This window comes from Pristiophorus japonicus, chromosome 1 (genome assembly GCF_044704955.1).
Source record: "Pristiophorus japonicus isolate sPriJap1 chromosome 1, sPriJap1.hap1, whole genome shotgun sequence".
In the NCBI taxonomy this organism is placed as follows: domain Eukaryota; kingdom Metazoa; phylum Chordata; class Chondrichthyes; family Pristiophoridae; genus Pristiophorus; species Pristiophorus japonicus.
The window spans coordinates 353,025,850-353,048,185 of record NC_091977.1 but is presented as its reverse complement, the minus strand read 5'-3'; the positions used below and the strand labels follow the sequence as shown (position 1 = coordinate 353,048,185).

At 43.4% G+C, this 22,336-nt stretch overlaps 1 protein-coding gene across 6 annotated transcripts in view; it reads right to left on the bottom strand.

Moving 5' to 3' along the window:
* Nucleotides 1-22,336, bottom strand: part of enpp2 (ectonucleotide pyrophosphatase/phosphodiesterase 2) — a 122,462-nt gene that overhangs the window by 20,093 nt on the left and 80,033 nt on the right. For all 6 annotated transcript variants that reach the window (XM_070890597.1, XM_070890591.1, XM_070890616.1 and 3 more), the window contains 6 exons: nt 21,268-21,437; nt 19,718-19,766; nt 15,296-15,435; nt 13,422-13,557; nt 2,040-2,117; nt 1,410-1,542 (listed from right to left, as the gene is read on the bottom strand). In XM_070890597.1, the coding sequence (XP_070746698.1) occupies nt 1,410-1,542; nt 2,040-2,117; nt 13,422-13,557; nt 15,296-15,435; nt 19,718-19,766; nt 21,268-21,437 (706 nt within the window). The remainder of the gene's footprint in view (nt 1-1,409; nt 1,543-2,039; nt 2,118-13,421; nt 13,558-15,295; nt 15,436-19,717; nt 19,767-21,267; nt 21,438-22,336) is intronic.

Sequence of the window (22,336 nt, the reverse complement as noted above, 5' to 3'; positions counted from 1 at the left end):
GGTTGATAATGAAGAGGAAAGTCATGGACTGCAGGAGGATATCAATCTACTGGTCAGGTGGGCAGAACAGTGGCAAATGGAATTTAATTCGAAGAAGTGTGAGATAATGCACTGGGGGAGGGCAAATAAGAAAAGGGTATACACATTAAATGATAGGCCACTTAGAAGTGTAGATCAAAAAGGGACCTTGGAGTGCTTGTCCACAGATCCCTGAAAGTAGCAGGCCAAGTGGATAAAGTGGTTAAGAAGGCATACAGAATGCTTGCCTTTATTGACTGAGGCATAGAATACAAGAGCAGGGAGGTTATGCTTAAATTGTATAATACTCTGGTTAGGCCATAGCTGAAATACTGCATGCAGCTCTGGTCGCCGTATTATAGGAAGGACATGATTGCACTGGAGGGCGCAGAGGAGATTTACTAGAATGCTGCCTGGAATGGAGAATCTTAGCTATGTGGACAGATTGGATAGGCTGGGTTTGTTCTCCTTGGAACAGAGGAGGCTGAGAGGAGACCTCATTGAGGTGTATAAAATTTTGAGGGGCCTGGATGTAGTGGATAGCAAGGGCCTATCACCCTTGGTGGAGGGGTCAATTACGAGGGGGCATAGTTTTAAGGTGGTTGGTGGAAGATTCAGAGGGGATTTGAGGGACAGTTTCTTCACACAGAGTTGTGGGGGTCTGGAACTCACTGCCTGGAAAGGTGCTGGATGCAGAAACCCTCACCACATTTAAAAGGTGCTTGGATGTGCACTTGAAGTGCCGTAACCTGCAGGGTTACGGACCTAGAGCTAATAAGTGGGATTAGGCTGGATAACCTCTTGTTAGCTGGCACAGATACAATGGTAAGTACTGCAGCAAATCGAATATGGCCAGGGTGATCTCCTGGACTAGTATCGATCGCCTGGATGGGTCGGAGAGGAATTTTCCCAGATTGTTTTCCCCAATTGGCCTGGGATTTTAATCTGGTTTTTGCCTCTCCCAGGAGATCACATGGCTCCGATTGGGGTGGAGTGTAGAATGTTGCGGTGCAGGGGGTGTCGCAGTTGTGTGGGGTGGATTGGTTGGGCCGGAAGCTCTTTACCTTTCTGCCATTGTCATAGGTTTATATGTAACCTTTAGGGCTGCTGATCAAAGGCCGTGTGGCTCTTTGTCGGTCAGCGCGGACACAATGGGCTGAAATGGCCTCCTTCTGCGCTGGAGATTTCTATGTTTCTATATGCTAAAACTAAGCTCTTCAGGCCCTCGTATTACATGTCATACTTGTTGAAATGGTCAGTGTAGTTAACCTAGAGTAAAATGATATCAGTAAATAGCTAATCTCAGGTCAACACAGAGGCAAGCTATCAAAGTGTAAATAAAATGCATGCCTTATATTTAAACAGGACAAAAGCAAAAAGGCTGGACTTACCGTACTATTTTATCAAGTGTGTCATAGAGACCATCATAGTCATAATCAAACACGGGACCACTTATGACATTAATTCCATTCCGTTCTGTTGCCAGTTTTTTCACTATTACCTTGTGAAAGTAGTTCCATATTTCTGTACAACAGCAAACAGAACATAAAAATAACAGTTGATGAAAACAATACAATCCTTAACGTTTCAAATATAACTGACATTATTTTGCAACAAAGTGAGCCTCTGTTTACAACAGGTGTCTCACAAACATTTAAAAACGCTATTGATATATATTCATATAAAAGTAACCTGAAACCGACCACCACAAAAACTATTGAAGGATTGTTCAACAGCCAGTTAGCAACAGTTTGATGGGTTTACACATTATCAACTAACATTTTCATGCTGTATTATGGGATTAGTAAAGCTATAAACTACACTGCTCTTCACTAGTGTAAGAGGAGCTGGAATAATAACAAATGTTCACAATCTCAAGTGCCCACTAGGACATAGAGATTCTGACTCCATCTAGTGGTCAAACCAAAATACTACGTCCTCCATAACAGAAATGTGGAATGAAGATTCTGCTATTTCACCATTTTTTCTTTTCGACTTCACAAGCGCTAATGAATACTCACTTTTAAAAGCGGGATACATTGGAACAATATTTGAAGTTAGAAGGGCATCATATTTAGCTTCAAGTGAGGAACCAAGGGCTGCAAAATAATAAAAAAAAGATTAAATTTATCTCGTAGAAATTACATTGAAGTATATTCTGTTCTTACAGATTTTTTTTTTAGAAATAAAACAATTTTATTGCATATCTTTACACAAAATAAAGCATAACAATTATCCAATGAGATACTCCATCCATTTTGAAATATATCCGTCTTTGCCCCAAAAAAATCATAATTCCAAAGATGATTGGTTGTGGGGTGGCGGTAGGGGGTGGGGGGGTGGGGGGGTGGATTGTATTTATGATTTTGCAAAAATACCAACCAGAGGAAATAATGTCAAAGTCATTTATGATGTAGCTACACATTGTAACCAAATTCTTCCCTACTGGTGGCTGCAATACCAATCAAAGATTAGGTCATGTGAATTTCAATCCCAGTCACACATTTGCACTCAGCTTATCCCTAGAGGGAAAGATCCATCAATCTCCATTTGATTAACTGCATAAGGAAGGAGTTTTTACCCCTTCCAGCAGCATCAGAAGCCTCAGATATCAGGGTCAACGGGAGAAACCTGGATTCTTTGGTCTTGAAAAACAATGGCTAACTGGGAGCCTCAAAGTCATATAAAGTAGTGAGAAATATGGAAAAGTAAACATGGAACACTAGTTCCTGCTAAACCATGATGGTGTGACAAAGGAGCACAAGTTCAAACTGGCAAATGTAGAATTGATACTGTTATATATGTGGACTTGTATTTACTCTGTACAGCTACCAGAGGGCTCATCTCCTGGAGTCCCAAGGGATCCCATAATCCCTTGGGAGCACAGGCATTTAAAGAGGCCTCACAGGTTGGAGAGACACTCTGGAAACCTGCAATAAAAGACTAAGGTCACACTTTACTTTGAGCTCATAGTGTTCAGTCTGACTCTTTCTCCATACACTACAGATACCAATTAGGTTTTATTTACACACATAAGGGCAAGTGACGGCAAAAACCTTGGCACTGTTTAAGAAAGTGTTGGAGGAGGCGATGGAGCCCTGCAGGTTCGTGTTTCTTTCTGGATCGATGAACAAGAGTGCAATGACCTGCCTCATTGTATCTATCTTCTAGTCTTATAAATAAAATGCTACACAAGACATTATTTCATTTGAAATTGGGTGAGAAATTAGAAGTGCCCAAATTGGATGCAAAACACTCACATGATGGTGCATCAAATTAAAACCAAATTGTTATTTAAATTACTTACTCAAATGCTTTAATATTGCAGCAAAACATTCTAATCTGATACTCAAATATTCCAATACTCAAATGTTATACGGCTAGATTGCTTTTTCACTGCCTGGGCAATAATGTGGCAGAAGGAATCACCCATCCTTTATAGAACCAACCTGATTTTCATTCCCATGAGTCAAGGTTACTGCCCATTCATTGAAGACAAAAATCTATCCCATTGTCTCATTCAAAATCAGTAAGGGAAATTGAGATTGAAACTGCCTGTTCTGGGATAAGGCCTCCATTCAAATATTGGGCAAAATAATCATACGGCCAATTTTAACTCCCTGGTCTTCTGCTATCCAACAAGCAACTATCTACTTGTGAAAAGGATCAATGAAGATCACCTTTAAAAAAGGACCAAAGTAGTTATCGGGATTTTTAATTTAATTTATTACATTTAGATTTATCATTGAATTTTTAGGTCCATCAAGGTAAGGGGTGTTGGTGTTCAGAATAGAACTTTTATACATTTTGAATGTCAGCATCAAGCATTCCCAGGCCAGGCAAAGGTTTCCATCATTCTGTGAAAAAATGGGCACTCATACCAACCTCATAAGACCATTCCCAATGACCTACTTTCCACACTACCCATCCTTCCAGCCCGTCTTATTTTATGTTTCATTCACCAGCAGACCAGACAAATTGTAACAAAACCACAGTAAAAGAGGGCAAGCAAGTGACAAAAGAGTTGGGAGTATTCAGGAGATGGGATTTGACAGTGAAATCGTCCTGCCACCTTCTATTAGCTGAGATTCATGTGCTGCAAACTCAAACCAAGAGTCAAAGTGAGTTTGGGGGTAGTGGCAATTGAAAAACAGTTCAAAAAAAAAATTGGATTCAGGTAAATCCCGTATCAATTCTTCACCAGAAAGGAACTAGCATTAGCACAATTTGAAATACTAGACGATGTGCTATTGACTAAATTAATTAACATTCAAGGACAGAAAGTAGACCTTGCACCACTATTCATATTATAATTCAGGAGCACTTAAAATAAAATCCATACTCTGGGAAGTAAAAACTGTAGTGTATGGAGAAAGAGTCAGACTGAACACCTTAGTCTTTTATTGCAAGTCTCCCGAGTACCTTTCCAACCTGTGAGGCCTCCTTAAATACCTGTGCTCCCAAGGGATTATGGGATCCCTTGGGACTCCAGGGGATGAGCCCTCTGGTGGCTGTACAGAGTAAATACAAGTTCACATATATAACACTCCCCCCAAAGTCAATAGTGTAACTTATTTACAATGTGAGTCGATCTGGGGCCCTTCTTGCCCTGGTTGATCGTCTCGGTATGAAAGCTGGTGTTGTTGAATCATTTGTTGGGCCCTCGCTGGGCTGCTGTGCAGCTGGCCTTGCTGGGCTGCCTGGTGTGTTGGGCCCTGCTGGGCTGCTGTGGATGATGGGTTCTGCTTCGTGGTCAACCATGGTGCCGGTTGCCACTGGTGTGTATGTTGGGGGATCAAAAAAGGTAGGGTCCAAGGTGGGTTGCTCAGGATAGTCCGTGAATCTGAGTTTGATTTGATCCAAGTATTTCCGGTGAATGAGTCCATTTGAAAGCTTGATGCGAAACACCCTGCACCCTTCTTTGGCCACGACAATGCCGGGAAGCCACTTGGGACCTTGTCCATAATTTAATACAAATATAGGATCATTGATTTCAATCTCTCGTGACACATTTGCGCTAACATGGTATGTACTTTGTTGAAGCCGCTTGCTCTCTACCTGTTCATGTAGATCAGGGTGAACTAACGAGAGCCTTGTCTTAAGTGCTCTTTTCATGAGCAGTTCAGCAGGTGGGATCCCAATAAGTGAGTGGGGTCTAGTGCGGTAGCTAAGCAGGACTCGGGATAGGCGAGTCTGCAGTAAGCCTTCAGTTACCCTCTTCAAGCCTTGCTTGATGGTTTGCACTGCTCTCTCTGCCTGACCATTTGATGCTGGTTTAAATGGGGCAGATGTGACATGTTTGATCCCGTTACAGGTCATGAATTCTTTGAACTCAGTACTGGTAAAACATGGCCCGTTGTCACTCACCAGGACATCGGGTAAGCCATGTGTGGCAAACATGGCCCGCAGGCTTTCAGTAGTGGCAGCGGACGTGCTAGCCGACATTATCTCACATTCAATCCATTTGGAGTATGCGTCTACAACCACAAGGAACATTTTACCCAAGAACGGGCCTGCATAGTTGACGTGTACCCTAGACCACGGTTTGGAGGGCCAAGACCATAAACTTAGCGGCGCCTCCCTGGGTACATTGCTTAACTGTGAGCGTGTATTACATCTGTGAACACAGGACTCTAAGTCCGCATCGATACCGGGCCAACACACATGGGATCTGGCTATCGCTTTCATCATTATAATGTCTGGGTGAGTACTGTGGAGGTAATTGATGAAAGTGTCTGCCCTTCTTGGGGACCACTACTCGATTGCCCCACAGAAGGCAGTCTGCCTGAATAGACATTTCATCTTTGCGCCGCTGGAGCGGCTTTGTCTCTTCCTGCATTTTCACTGTGACACTGGACCAGCTCCCGTGAAGCACACAGCTTTTGTCTGGAGATAATAAGGGGTCCTGGCTTGTCCAGGTTTTGACCTGCTGGGCAGTGACAGGTGATTGCTCATTCTCAAATGCTTCCATAACCATGGTTAGATCTGCGGGCTGCGCCATTTCCACCCCCGTGGTGGGCAGTGGCAGCCTACTGAGAGCATCGGCACAGTTTTCTATGCCTGGCCTGTGGCGGATAGAGTAGTTGTATGCGGAAAGCGTGAGCGCCCATCTCTGGATGCGGGCCGATGCGTTGGTATTTATCCCTTTACTCTCGGAGAACAGGGATATAAGTGGCTTATGGTCAGTTTCCAATTTGAATTTTAGCCCAAACAGGTATTGATGCATTTTCTTTACCCCATAGACACACACTAATGCTTCTTTCTCAATCATGCTGTAGGCTTTCTCAGCCTTAGACAGACTCTTGGATGTATAAGCTACCGGTTGCAGTTTCCCGAAATCATTAGCTTGTTGCAATACACACCCGACACCATATGACAACGCATCACATGCTTGTACCAAACCCTTACATGAATCATACAACAAAAGCAATTTATTTGAGCATAACAATTTTCTTGGCTTTTGCCCCAAACCCATTCGTCCCCTTTTCGTAGTAAGACATGCTGTGGTTCTAACAGTGTGCTGAGACCCGGTAAGAAGTTATCAAAGTAGTTCAAGAGTCCCAGAAACGACCGCAGCTCTGTCATGTTCTGTGGCCTCGGTGCATTCTCGATTGCCTCCGTCTTCGTGTTGGTGGGCCTGATGCCATCCACCACAATCCTCCTTCCCAGGAACTCCACTTCAGGCGCCAGAAAAACGCACTTCAAGCGTTTTAACCTGAGCCCCACGAGGTTGAGTTGACTAAGAACCTCCTCCAGGTTCTGCAGATGCTCGACTGTGTTCCGACCTGTGACCAAGATTTCATCCTGGAAGACCACGGTGTGCGGGACCGACTTCAGTAAACTTTCCATGTTTCTCTGGAATATCTCCGCTGCCGATCGGATTCCAAATGGGCATCTGTTACAAATAAAAAGACTTTTGTGCGTGTTGATGCAGGTGAGGGGCTTCAATGATTCCTGCAGTTCCTGCATCATATAGGCTGAAGTCAGATCCAGCTTCGTGAACGTCTTTCCTCCCGCCAGCGTTGCAAAGAGGTCATCTGCCTTTGGTAGTGGGTATTGGTCCTGCAGGGAGAAACGATTGATAGTTACTTTGTAATCGCCACAGATTCTGACGGTGCCATCTCCCTAGAGGACTGGGATGATAGGACTGGCTCACTCATTGAGCTCGATCGGGGAAATGATGCCCTTTCTTTGCAGCCGGTCTAGCTCGATCGCTACCCTTTCTCTCATCATGTACAGTGCTGCTCTCGCCTTGTGATGGATGGGTCACGCCCCTGGAATTAGCTGGATCTGCACTTTTGCTCCTTGGAATTTCCCGAGGCCTGGTTCGAACAGCGAGGGAAATTTGTTTAGGACCTGGGCACATGAAGTATCGTCAGCGGGCGACAGCGCTTGGACGTCGTCCCAGTTCCAGCATATCTTTCCCAGCCAGTTCCTGCCGAGCAGCGTGGGACCATCGCCCGGTACCACCCAGAGTGGTAGCTTGTGCACCGCTCCATCGTAGGAGACCTTTACGGTAGCACTGCCGATTACAGGAATCAGTTCTTTCGTGTAAGTTCTTAGTTTCGTACGAACTGGAGTTAAGACTGGCCTTGAGGCCTTGTTGCACCACAATCTTTCGAAAGTCTTTTTGCCCATGATGGACTGGCTCGCGCCCGTGTCCAGCTCCATTGACACCGGGAGTCCATTTAGTTCAACATTCAGCATTATTGGGGGACAATTCGTGGTGAATGTGTGCACCCCATGTACCTCTGCCTCCTTTATCTGAGGCTCTGGTTCGCCATGATCCTCGGTGAATCTGTCCTCCTCTGCAACATGGTGGTTTGCAGGTTTAACAGGCTTTGCAGCTCGCCTGCACACTCGTTGGAGGTGTCCTATTGTTCCACAGCCCTTGCAAAAGTATTCTTTGAATCGGCATGAATGGAAATGATGATCACCCCCGCAGCGCCAACAAGGTGTTAATGGCCTTGCATTCATCACCCTTGATGGTGGACTCTGAGACATCTGCGGACGTGTAACTGCAGGTATGTGTGACCTGCCCTGTACGTTATGATTCGAAAACAACATCACTTTGTTCACAGTACTTGTAGCACCACTTGTGTGCTGAGAGATTTGCTTCGTATTGTCACTGGTGGCAAGGAACGCCTGGGCTATCGCTATGGCCTTACTCAAGGTTGGGGTCTTTACAGTCAAAAGTTTGCGAAGTTATGGTTTCGTGGCCAATGCCAAGTACGAAAAAGTCTCTGAGCATGTGCTCCAAATGTCCTTCAAATTCGCAATGTCCTGCAAGGCGTCTTAGCTCAGCGACATAACTCACCACTTCCTGGCCTTCAGACCTTTTGTAGGTGTAGAACCGGTACCTCGCCATTAGAATGCTTTCCTTCGGGTTCAAATGCTCTCGGACCAGTGTGCACAAATCGTCGTACGATTTCTCCGTGGGTTTCGCTGGAGTGAGAAGATTCTTCATGAAGCCATACGTTGGTGCCCCACAGATGGTGAGGAGGATTGTCCTTCATTTGGCAGCGCTCTCTTCCCTATCTAGCTCGTTGGCCACGAAGTATTGGTCGAGTCGCTCCACAAAAGTTTCCCAATCATCTCCCTCCAAGAATTTCTCCAGGCTGCCCACTGTTCTCTGCATCTTTGGGTTCGCTATCTGTATCTCATCGCCAATTGTAGTGTATGGAGAAAGAGTCAGACTGAACACTGTGAGCTCAAAGTAAAGTGTGACCTTAGTCTTTTATTGCAGGTCTCCCGAGTGCCCCTCCAACCTGTGAGGCCTCCTTAAATACCTGTGCTCCCAAGGGATTATGGGATCCCTTCGCACTCCAGGGGATGAGCCCTCTGGTGGCTGTACAGAGTAAATACAAGTTCACATATATAACAAAAACGAACAGGTGAAAAGCTCAACTTTTCTCCAGTCAGTAAGTGAAATCAAAGCCTTTAATTTAAAATGTGTTTGATAGTGCAGGACATTGGTACGCTATGGTACTGTGTGGCACAAGTGGGGTTATTTCCAATACTTCTCATGTGGTGCATTCTAGATCTCTCATCCAGCTGTCTGGGGAGGTACAGTAGAAAGGAGTGGTCATTCTTGGGGATGGGGACGGTGGGAGTTGGATCTGGTGCGGCAGTGGTCCAGTTTATTTTCATGGGGCCAGAAGGAGCAGGAGTAATTATCTTTGGGCTCCTATTTGACTGAACCAAGTGTACATGCCACATGCTCTGTCCACTCAGTTGAATTTCAAAATGTCACTGGAGTCCGTGTGATTTAATGGAACCAGAGATAAATACCTAAATTAGCCGTGCACTTGCTTTAGGTGGCTGCCTGGACGCTTATTCTGAGGACCCTGGCAAAATAGCGATGGTGGGAATGAGGCAGCAAGTTCTTACCTGCAATTTTCAAGGGGTTACTACCCTGTTCCCACCAGTCAGGAGGCCTCAAAATCTCCCCTCGAGAGCATTTCCACCTGCCCTGATATCTAGGTAATGCATTGTAGTCCACCCCGTATAGCGAACAGAGAACCCTTATTAGATTACATCAAGTATTGACTCTATCCCAGGAGATCCTCCTCGCCTTTAGAAGCTGCCGAATAATATTACACTAGATCTTGTTTTGGGCATTATCTAACAAAAACGTTTATTAAACAGTAATAAAACAATCAAACGCAGTCATAACAAAACATACATTTTTAAAGTATTTGTTAAATTTTGCTAGTTCTTCTAAAAGGACTAGCATAATTCTAAAAGGACAAAGACTGTTTAAAAAAAACAAGCCTGAAGGCTCTGTGTCTCAATGCGAGGAGCATTCGTAATAAGGTGGATGAATTAACTGCGCAGATAGCTGTTAACGGATATGATGTAATTGGGATTACGGAGACATGGCTCCAGGGTGAGCAAGGCTGGGAACTCAATATCCAGGGGTATTCAATATTCAGGAAAGATAGACAGAAAGGAAAAGAAGATGGGGTAGCGTTGCTGGTTAAAGAGGAGATTAACGCAATAGTAAGGAAAGACATTAGCTTGGATGATGTGGAATCTGTATGGGTAAGAGCTGCGGAACACCAAAGGGCAGAAAACGCTAGTGGGAGTTGTGTGCAAACCACCCACCAAACAGTAGTAGTGAGGTCAGGGATGGCATCAAACAGGAAATTAGGGATGCGTGCAATAAAGGTATAGCAGTTAGCATGGATGACTTGAATCTACATATAGATTGGGCTAGCCAAACTGGTAGCAATACAGTGGAGGAGGATTTCCTGGAGTGTATAAGGTATGGTTTTCTAGACCTATATGTCGAGGAACCAACTAGAGAGCTGGCCATCCTAGACTGGGTGTTGTGTTATGAGAGAGGATTAATTAGTAATCTTGTTGTGCGAGGCCCCTTTGGGAAGAGTGACCATAATATGGTAGAATTCTTCATTTAAGATGGAGAGTGACACAGTTAATTCAGAGACTAGAGACCTGAACTTAAAGAAAGGTAACTTCGATGGTATGAGACGTGAATTGGCTAGGATAGACTGGCGAATGATACTTAAAGGGTGGATAGGCAATGACAGACATTTAAAGATCACATGGATGAACTTCAATTGTACATCCCTGTCTGGTGTAAAAATAAAACAGGGAAGGTGGCTCAACTGTGACTAACAAGGGAAATTAGAGATAGTGTTAAATCCAAAAAAGAGGCATATAAATTGGCCAGAAAAAGCAGCAAACCTGAGGACTGGGAGAAATTTAGAATTCAGCAGAGAAGGACAATGGGTTTAATTAGGAGGGGGAAAACAGAGTATGAGAGTAAGCTTGCAGGGAACATAAAAACTGACTGCAAAAACTTCTATAGATATGTGAAGAGAAAAAGATTAGTAAAGACAAATGTCAGAATCAGGTGAATTTATAATGGGGAACAAAGAAATGGCAGATCAATTGAACAAATACTTTGTGTCTTCCTTAGTGAAGACAGAACCAAATAACCTTCCAGAAATACTAGGGGACCGAGGATCTAGCGAGAAGGAGGAACTGAAGGAAATCCTTATTAGTCAGGAAATTGTGTTAGGGAAATTGATGGGATTGAAAGCCGATAAATCTCCAGGGCCTGATAGTCTGCATCCCAGAGTACTTAAGGAAGTGGCCCTAGAAATAGTGGATGCAATGGTGATTATTTTCCAACATTGTATAGACTCTGGATGCAATGGTGATTATTTTCCAACATTGTATAGACTCTGGATCAGTTCCTATGGATTGGAGGGTAGCTAATGTAACCCCACTTTTTAAAAAAGGAGGGAGAGAGAAAACAGGGAATTATAGACAGGTTAGCCTGATATTGGTAGTGGGGAAAATATTGGAATCAATTATTAAAGATGTAATAGTAGCACATTTGGAAAGCAGTGACAGGATCGGTCCAAGTCAGCATGGATTTATGAAAGGGAAATCATGCTTGACAAATATTCTAGAGTTTTTGAAGATGTAACTAGTAGAATGGACAAGGAAGAATCAGTGGATGTGGTGTATTAGGACTTTCGAAAGGATTTTGACAAGGTCCCACACAAGAGATTAGTGTGCAAAATTAAAGCACATGGTATTGGGGGTAATGTATTGACGTGGATAGAGAACTGGTTGGCAGACAGGAAGCGAAGAATAGGAATAATCAGGTCCTTTTCAGAATGGCAGGCAGTGACTAGTGGGGTACTGCAAGGTTCAGTGCTGGGACCCCAGCTATTTACAATATATGTTAATGATTTAGACGAAGGAATTGAGTGCAATATCTCCAAGTTTGTAGATGACACTAAGCTGGGTGGCGGTGTGAGCTGTGAGGAGGATGCTAAGAGACTGCAGGGTGACTTGGACAGGTTAGGTGAGTGGACAAATACATGGCAGATGCAGTATAATATGGATAAATGTGGGGTTATCCACATTTTGGTGGCAAAAACAGGAAGCCAGAATATTATCTGAATGGTGACAGATTAGGAAAAGGGGGGTTGCAATGAGACCTGGGTGTCATGGTACATTAGTCATTGAAAGTAGGCATGCAGGTACAGCAGGCGGTGAAGAAGGCAAATGGCATGTTGGCCTTCATAGCGAGAGGATTTGAGTATAGGAGCAGGGTGGTCTTGCTACAGTTGTACAGGGCCTTGGTGAGGTTACACATTGAATATTGTGTACAGTTTTGGTCTCCTAATCTGAGGAAGGACATTCTTGCTATTGAGGGAGTGCAGCGAAGGTTCACCAGATTGATTCCCATGATGGCAGGACTGACATATGAAGAAAGACTGGATTGACTCAGCTTATATTCACTCGAATTTAGAAGAATGAGAGGGGATCTCAGAGAAACATAAAATTCTGACGGGATTGGACAGGTTAGATGCAGGAAGAATGTTCCCGATGTTGGGGAAGTCCAGAACCAGGGATCACCATCTGAGCATAAGGGGTAAGCCATTTAGGACCGAGATGAGGAAAAACTTCTTCATTCAAAGAATTGTGAACCTGTGGACTTCTCTACCACAAAGTTGTTGAGGCCAGTTTGTTAGATATATTCAAAAGGGAGTTATATGTGGCCCTTATGGCTAAAGGGAGCAAAGGGTTTTGAGAGAAAGCAGGAATGGGGTTCTGAAGTTGCATGATCAGCCATGATCATATTGAATTGTGGTGCAGCCTCGAAGGGCTGAATGGCCTACTCCTGCACCTATTTTCTATGTATCTATGATTCTTCATATAGTGCAAAATAACATAGTTTGTAATTTTTGTATTAAAACTTTGCTATAATTACTTATATATATATGTATATATAGGTTCTTTAATCCTCTTTTCAACAACTATGGAAATTGTCAGGTGTAGCTAATTCTCTTCAGACAATCTTACTTCAAATGCTCCAGATCAAGCTCACTATTTTAAAACCTGCAGGCTGATAATTACCTCCAAAGTGGTGACTGAAGCTTCATGAATTTATTCAACAGTCTGCTAAATTCAAAGAAGCTTCCAATCAAACACACAGTTGAACAGATCATACAGAAATTGGTATTTGAATTGTTAATATGTGGCCAGCAGCCCCCCCACCCCACCTCTGACTTGCACTTACATAACCTCAGGACATCTCAAAGTGCTTTACAGCCCATTAAGTACTTCTGAAGTAGAGTCACTGTTATAATAAACTGAGCTGGAGAATTCTTCCATCAGTAACGCAGTTTTAAACCTTTTATGAAGGATGACAGAGTCAAAGAAGTCAATACCAATCTAAATATGAGGTATAAAATTTAAATTTTGTCTGGAACCTTTGGTCAGGGAACGGTGTGAACTTGGGTGAAGGGAGTCAGACTTTCAGATAAGCAGATTTACTGAAATAAAATGTTTTGCATTATATTGTCTAAATTTATCAATTCATCTGCATAAAGGTTATAGAAAACAAATTAACTTACTGGGAGGATAAAGAAACCCATATGAAATTTGTCTGTCTGCTCTATAGGCTGAACAACTTTGACTGTGACTTGCAGAGATGCGTATATCAGGTCTCACACAGTTACTCAGAAAGTCTGGAAGGTTAAAGAGCTCCACCTGCATTTGATGTAAAAGGCTCTGTTATAATAATACCAATGAGTCTCTCAACTTTGCGAGTTAATTTTAAGCATTTTTCTTCTGGCAAAATAAGCATTTAGACGAAAACTTTGAGCAATTTATTTTGATCATCATGCAACAATAACAGATCATAGAAATTAAAATATATTGGGGCTGAAAATGAGCAGCTCTTCTGGTGCACTATTGCCATAAGTCCAACAGAAATTAGATCGGGACCCTCATATGCTGGGTGCTGGCTTTCCCCACTAGTTTCCACATGGTCTTGTTTATGGCGGAATCAGTCCACCCTAATCATGAATCCCTGTACAAGAGACAGGGTGGCCGGGAGAAGGGACTTCCAATCCAGGAGTTTCCTCACACTTGGCTTTGTGGAAGAGCAGCAGAGTGATGCACAAAATAAAGCCAGTGGTACCAGCCAGCTGGCTTGTGGGATTAAAAGCCCTTTTCAGGATCCAGACCGGTGTAGTAGCCTGGGAGGCCCTCCCAGTTCTTTGTTTTGGCCTTTATTGCAAGGGGGTTTGAGTACAAGAATAACAGAGTTTTACTACAATTGTATAGGGCTTTCGTCAGACCACACCTGGAGTACTGTGCACAGTTTTGGTCTCTTTATATGAGGAAGGATATACTTGCCTTAGAGGCGTGCAACGGAGGTTCACTAGATTGATCCCTGAGATGAGGGGGTTGTCCTATGAGGAGAGATTAAGTAGATTGGGTCTATACTCTGGAGTTTAGATGAATGAAAGGTGAGCTCATTGAAACATACCAGATTCTGAGAGGGATTGACAGAGTAGATGCTGAGAGGTTGTTTCCCCTAGCTGGAGAGCCTAGGACTAGGAGGCAGAGTTTCAAGTTAAGGGGTTGGCTATTTAAGACTGAGATGAGAAGGAATTTCTTCACAGAGGGTTGTGAATCTTTGGAATCCTCTACCCCAGAAGGCTGTGGATGCTCAGTCATTGAGCATATTCAAGGCTGAGATAGATAGATTTTTGGACTCTAGGGGAATCAAGGGATATGAGGATTGGGCGGGAATGTGGAGTTGAGGTTGAAAATCAGCCATGATCTTATTGAATGGCAGAGCAGGCTCAAAGGGCGGTATGGCCTATTCCTGCTTCTATTTCTTATGTTATCTCTCACCCCCCCACCCCATCGGATCGGGTACCCTACACCAGAACGTCTGGCCTTCTTGGTCAGGCGGGCATCCAAAATATGCCGTTCAAAGAGAGGGAGCCCCCAAGAATATTTAAATGAGGTGAGCTCCTCTGATCATTCATACCTTGGCAGGGTCAATGTCAGAGGTACAGATGGGCACAACCAAGATGTTGGGCTGGGCAAATTTTCAGCCCCATAGGCTCAAATGCATCACCCATCGTAAAAGCTTAAAATAAGTCATTTTCTAGCTATTATGGTAATGGCTGTATTGTAAAAATTGAGACAGTTGTAAAAACTCAAACACACACTTTAACTTCTCTCTGGAAGTAAAATCTGGGTAGAATAATGTATGTTTACCTGTAATTGAATAATAATTTGCAGTGCCTCTCCCCCCACACACTCCTCCAAACCACCCCCAACATTTACTGAGTTTATTGTTTATCAAGGTGAAGGGTTTTAGAGAATAAAGCACTTTTCTATTTCAGGCATGCAATGTCAACATCAAGGACACCCAAACCAGGTATCATTTGCACCACTTGACAAATACTTTTTAAACTGCTGAGCAAACCTGTTTAGGAACCGTGTACGAAGTCCAGAGTGGCATTGAGAAGATTTCACTATATCCACTTATATAACCTTGATGATGTAAGATATAGTACTTAGTACGATAGACAACAGCTGGACGACCATAAAGTAGATGCTTGTTTTCTGAAGGGGGAAACCAAAGACAATGTTTAGATAAGGACAGATAAATACAAAAGTTACATATAAGCAGAAGTCAGTCATCCAGGCTTTAACAAACAGAAGGGTAAATTCAGCACTCCCTTGCTTCCGGGGTGGGTGCGGGGAGGAGGCACCCCATGCATGAAGGTAAAAAGAGTAGCATAAAGTGAGGTTATTATTTTGTTTGCTGCCCTAAACTATCTCATGTACCAAAGCTGTTGAAAAATCTCAAGCAGCTTACAGAAGCAATCAGAACAGCCAGATTCTGTCATTTCCTATAACATATTAGAGTCTACTACAACAACAACTTACATTCATATAGTGCTTTAAATATAGAAAAAAATCCAAGGCACTTCACAGAAGCATGAGAAAAATTGGTGCTGAGCCAAAGAAGGAAAGCTTAGGAAGGGTAACCAAAAGCTTGATCAAAACTGTGGGTTTGAATGTTAGGGCAAAGAGAGAGGAGAATGCATGAGAGGCCGAAGTCAGAGAAACAGTTAATTCGAGGATAGGGGTCTAGCCTGGGTCAGTGCCTGAGGTGGGTGATAAAATTGGTTGCAAAGTTGTTGCATGGATAAATACAAGTGTCTCGATTTTCCCAATGTTTCACATCTAGCTGCTGCTTTGTGTATTATAGAAACATAGAAAATAGGTGCAGGAGTAGGCCATTCAGCCCTTCTAGCCTGCACCGCCATTCAATGAGTTCATGGCTGAACATGCAACTTCAGTACCCCCTTCCTGCTTTCTCGCCATACCCCTTGATCCCCCGAGTAGTAAGGGCTTCATCTAACTCCCTTTTGAATATATTTAGTGAATTGGCCTCAACTACTTTCTGTGGTAGAGAATTCCACAGGTTCACCACTCTCTGGGTGAAGAAATTTCTCCTCATCTCGGTCCTAAATGGCTTACCCCTTATCCTTAGACTGTGACCCCTGGTTCTGGACTTCCCCAACGTTGGGAACATTCTTCCTGCATCTAACCTGTCTAAACCCGTCAGAATTTTAAACGTTTCTATGAGGTCCCCTCTCATTCTTCTGAACTACAGTGAATACAAGGATTACGTAGGATATACGACACAGAAACAGGCCATTCAGCCCAACCAGTCCATGCCGGCATTTATGCTCCACTTGAGCCTCCTCCTGTCTTTCCTCATCTAACTTTGTCAGCATAACCCTCTATTCCCTTCTCCCTCGTATGCTTGTCTAGCCTCCCCTTAAATGCATCTATACTATTCGCTTCAACCACTCCCTATGGTAGCGAGTTCCACATTCTCATCACTCTCTGGGTAAAGAAGTTTCTTCTAAATTCCCTATTGGATTTCTTGGTGACTCTTATATTCATGGCCTCTAATTATGCTCTTCCCCACAAGTGGAAACACTCTCTCCATCTACTCTATCAAAACCCTTCTTAATTTTTTAGACCTCTATTAGATCAAGTGAAAAGAGACTCAGCCTGTTCATCCTTTCCTGATATGTATACCCTTGCATTTCTGGTATCATCAAACATACCCTCTTAGGTATCTCATGGTGTTGCTCAAGGTCCTTTTCCTTCAGTTCTGTTTTGCTGCTATTTTACTTTGAGCAAACCAATCAACAATGTGAGAGGGAAAGTACAATGGAGTGTACGCGGGCAAAGTATTAATGACACACGTGTGATGTTTACAGAAAGGGTGGATATAGACAAGACCTTTGAAACATTATTCAAACTGAAATTTGGAGCAGGACGGACAGGCAGGCACGCAAAATTTACTGCAGAAGAGCTGGGAAGTGGGGCCAAAAAGCATTGAAGGACTGGATGCAGGGCAGAGCCGTAAACCCCAGTGACAAGTGGGGCTAGGCTAACATTATAATAGCAATGTTTGAATTGTAAGTAAAGTACATCTTTGAAATAAACGCGGTAGATGGTAATGGTTCTTCACCTAGGCATGATGGGATACTTGACCACGGGTATCTTTAGAGACAGTTAGCTCATTTAGAAGCTTGGGAAAGTAAAGTATTATTTAGAAGCTTGGGAAAATTACTCATTGTTATGTTCAGAACAAGACGATAGGGAGAATGAAGGCCAAATGGGAGTTGCCATGGGAAGAGAGGCCCAAGGCCAGAAGGAGTTAAGATAACGGGAGACACCTGCTGGACTTGAATAACTCCATTGATGTGACATTAGTGTTGGAACAGTGTGTACTGATTTATGACCGTCGCAAACAACCCAAATTACAGTAACTTGTGTACTATAAATGTATGCTGCAAACTCTGTATTGTTGAGTGTGATATCTCATGCAACTGAGGGTTCACTCCCTTGCATTTGCTCGAATAAACTCTTTACTTGCTGGACTTAGCAGACTCGAAAGTGGTCATTTTACCACAACAAACGTTTATAGGCATCTTAAATTTAACCGGTATCGGCCAGAAGCAAAGCAACTAGCAGGGCCAGAAGGCTTGCAGAAGCTGTCTAAAATAATTCACGGTGAGGACTAATTTGGAACAGAGCTGGCAGCAGGGCCAAGGCCCAAGGTTTTTGGGCCAGTAAACATTCAGGAAGCGGGGGCACAAGGCTCATTGAGTCCAGGCATCCTATTTAAATTAGAAACCCACGAGTGCGGATATTGAGTGAGAACAGGATCAGGGTCAGCTCTGCCAGTCCCCACAATTGAATAGCCATTGCATACTCACCATCAAGGCTCACAGATCAACAATGGTTATTTGAGAAATGTCTCAGAAGGTAACCATTGGCTGTGGTACAGTACCCAGCTAGGAGTCAACACCCTCAAAAGCAAAACCAGATGGAGGAGAGAAAATTGTTGGAAATAAATTGCCAAGAGGAAAACAAATGAAGGGAAAACTCAGAAAATGTTCCTTGACCTCCCTCCCACCCCTCCAAAGAAATCAAGCAAAAGCTTTAAGCTATCAATCTAAGATGATCGTCAACCAGTTCCATTGCACACATGAAATCCACATGGTTTCAGCAGGATTGCTGAATTTTCATCTTCACAACCTGGGCAGTAACCTGGCAGAGACCAAACCTTATCCATATGATTCCAAGCCTGTCGAATGGGATGAAATCGGGCAGGCTCTGTAATGGGTGGGTGAGCCACTCTGCCAGATTACCACTCATGCAGTGAAAGCAAAACTTTGCCCCAAAAGGCTCCACGGATCTTTTAGTCACTTGTAATTATCTCTATAGCCTTCAATCTTCAATTCTATCCTTAACTAAATATCATTCAGCCTCTTTTTTTTTTTAAAAAGGGATGAGGATGTGCGAGAATTGAGATGATATACTTCAAAGAGACGAAGAAAAATGTTACAGCACTTTTTTGCGACGAGGGATAGAAATGTTGATACTTTAAATATCAAAAGAGATTGCAGTCAGAGGGAAACATTCAGTACTTTAGCCCCCCCAGTTAGTATTTGGCAGGGGTACTAATGGGCCACTGAGGCAATAGCACCACGGCGAGGTGAATCCAATGATGCACGCCAAATACGACCCCCCCCCCCCCCATAGTGCCGCCACCACGAGTGCCAGGGACTTCAGCGCCAGACAGATTGTAACATCAGTGAGCATGCAACGCTCACTGGATGCCCGATCTGCAAAATTAATTGTTGCCCCCTGCCTTCGCGCCTCGCCCTGACAGCAACAGGGAGAGGAGGCGTCCAGCAGGCAGATGCCCGCTCCAGGGCCGTTACTTAAAGAGATCACGAGTAATGAATCGCAGCTATCAGGTTAGTGCTGCTTCACTGCTTCCCTGTCAGCTTGACACTGTGCAACAGTTAAATTAAGTCATTTAAAGGTTGCTAAGTCTCTGGAGTTATGCGGCTGCTAAAAATGAGTAACATTTTTATGCTCATAACATATCAAAGTGCTACATTAGAATGAGATTCTGCAACATCAATGAACCTCCCCTTTAAGAACTGAAAAGAACCTGTGGTAATGTTGACTTGCGATTAGGCTGCACTTGATATTGCTTAGCGCTTGATTCAGCGCTTCAATCCTTTCCTTGAGCAATGAGACTTCATTTTGCATGGAATGTGATTTACTAACATCAGCCGCTAAATCTCAAACTCTTCTAAAATTACCGCCCAGTCCTGAATTTCTCCCCATAGGTACTTTGCAGACAGTATGCAACAAAAACTGAGATCCCAAACAAATTTGCAATGTTACACGCGTGAATAATGACATGAGATAATTTCATAAATATGTCCTTTTTTATCAGTTTCATAAAAATACAAAATTGTATTGAAATTGAATGTACTTACAATTCTAAAAGACTTACCTTCTGTTCCCCTGTGCTGCAGACGTTTGTTCAGTTCATCTCCTTTATTCTAAAATAAGTAAGATACATTTATAAAGGCAATGAAATGTTGATTTTAATATATTAACAAATCTGCTTATGAGGTTATGTTACACTTCTGAGAGTTGGAATAAACTTAAACGGCAATTAATATAAGAAAGAAAGACTTACACCTTTCACGACCATTGGACATCCCAAAGCGATTTACAGTCAATGAAGTACTTTTTGAAGAGTAGTCACTGTTGTAATGTAGGAACGCGGCAGCCAATTTGCGCACAGCAAATTCCAACAAACAGCAATGTAATAATGACCAGATAATCTATTTTAGTGATGTTGATTGAAGGATAAATATTGGCCAGACACCAGGGATAACTTCAAAATATTTCCATGGGATCTTTAACATCTACCAGAGAGAGTAGACAGTTCCTCGGTTTAACGTCTCATCCAAAAGACTTGGCCAGTGCAGCACTCCTTCAGTACTGCACTGGAGTGTCTGCCTAGATTTTCATGCTCAAGTCTCCGGAGTGATACTTGAACCCACAACCTTCTGACTCAGAGGTGAGGGTGTTACCAACTGAGCCATTGGCTGACACACTATGTCAGCACTACAAAGAGAAAGAATCAAAAGCAAACATTTCAGCCCCGATTTTAACTCAAGGTGGGAGTGCAGTGTGTGGGGGCCAAGGTAGAAGGAAAGCATGACATGATGGCACCAGCGTGAAGCCATTTTAACTCCCGGGCCTCATTTAAACATGGGAACGGTGACTCCAGCCTGAACTTGGTGGGAATGGTGTGGAAGCCAGTGGGCTGAAGCGGACTTTTGGATGGCAGGAGGCCGCCACCAGGGACCGAAGGTTATGGTGCCCCAACCATACAGTTCAGTTGGAGTAGAGGGGGCGGGGTTCCTGAGACGATCGTGGTCAGGAGAGGGATAGAGAAGCGCAAAGGGCAGGGGACTCCCAAAGGGTCCTGGGGAAAGCACTCCTGCTCCTCCTGTGCCACAAGAAAACCATTTAAAAAAAACGTTTTTTAAACTAACTTATCTGGGTTTCTTCTGTCCATGTTTCTGCCTACAATAACTTTCACTGTTGGTTCTGGTATTGGTCATCACAGTCGCGATCCCAAATTAAAATCACATCGGGGTTAAAATAACATCACTGGACCCCCACAAATTTCAATATTAACGAAGCCCTTGCCTGCCTGTCTGAGGAGCCAGTTAAAATGATGGTGGCAGGCCCAGCACATCAGGAGCGCAGTGAGTAGCGCCACTCCGCCATTTTAGCCCCTTGTTCTCACCATTCCTGCCAGGCAGGCGGGGTTAGAATCAGGGCTTTCATTTCTGAGAAAGGTAAAACAAGCAGTTTTGAATGAATGAAGAAATGGAAGATTTTTCCTCTAGTAGATTGTTAGTCCAGGTAAAACCAAAACAGCATAGGGAACATTTTTATATCAAAGTAATTGACCAAGTTAAATATTATCTCAGCAACTCAATATCAGCAAATGGTTGGAAAATGTAAACATTATTTTCTAACCCTCTCATCACATGTGCAACCCAAATCATCCTGGACTGCTGAAGCAGCTGCAATATGGGACGGCTTAGCCACTTCATCTGGCATGGAGGGCCTATATGGGGGGGTCCGCAAAAGATGGTTCATACTTCCATGGGTTCCATTATTAGGAGCTGGTTTCAGTCCAAGGAGGTCTGAAAGAGAAAAGATATTGACTGATGTATTTTTCATACAGAAAATGCATGGCAGCAATGCATAAAGGTGCTAACTATTGCACATAATGTAATAAAGACATCTTTTGAAAGGTTAACTTTCCTGGTAGTCTATATGAATTTTTCAGATCTCAAAAATAGACTGTGGTAATCTGCACAATTAAGCATAACTAGTTCAGGCATGATACTGGATCTCTATTCTGGAATCAATTCATGCATATTTTCAAAGCATATTCAATCAAAAATACAGTTTTACTTCATACCTAAACTTTAGCCCACGTCTATACAGATGAACAGTGACAAGACCAAGAAAGCAGACAGAAGATAGGTAGAGAAAGATGAAGGGTAAGCATGCTGACCTCAAATTAAAATAGACATCAAAATAGACATTTCTCTGGATGTTTAGATAGATACTTTGTGGGAACAGTGCCTCGTAAAATTCCCTGTCTGGTTGCCTTCGAGATTTGTAAGAGAAATACTCTTAACTGTGGATTCCCATATTACATCAAGTTCAGCTGTTGAACTGAGTACTAGCCATCATCATCATCATAGGCAGTTCCTCGGAGTCGAGGAAGACTTGCTTCCACTCTTAACATGAGTTCTTAGGTGGCTGTACAGTCCAATACGAGAACCACAGTCTCTGTCACAGGTGGGGCAGATAGTCTTTGAGTGAAAGGGGTGGGTGGGACTGGTTTGCCCCAACTCTCTTCTCAATCTTCCTCGCCGTCATGCTCCACCTCACGGTTGACAAGCTCCCGGCTGGAGTGGAAATAAACTACAGAACCAGTGGGAACCTGTTCAACCGCCGCCATCTCCAGGCCAGGTCCAAGACTACCCCAACCTCTGTCGTCAAGCTACAGTACGTGGACGACGCCTGCAAC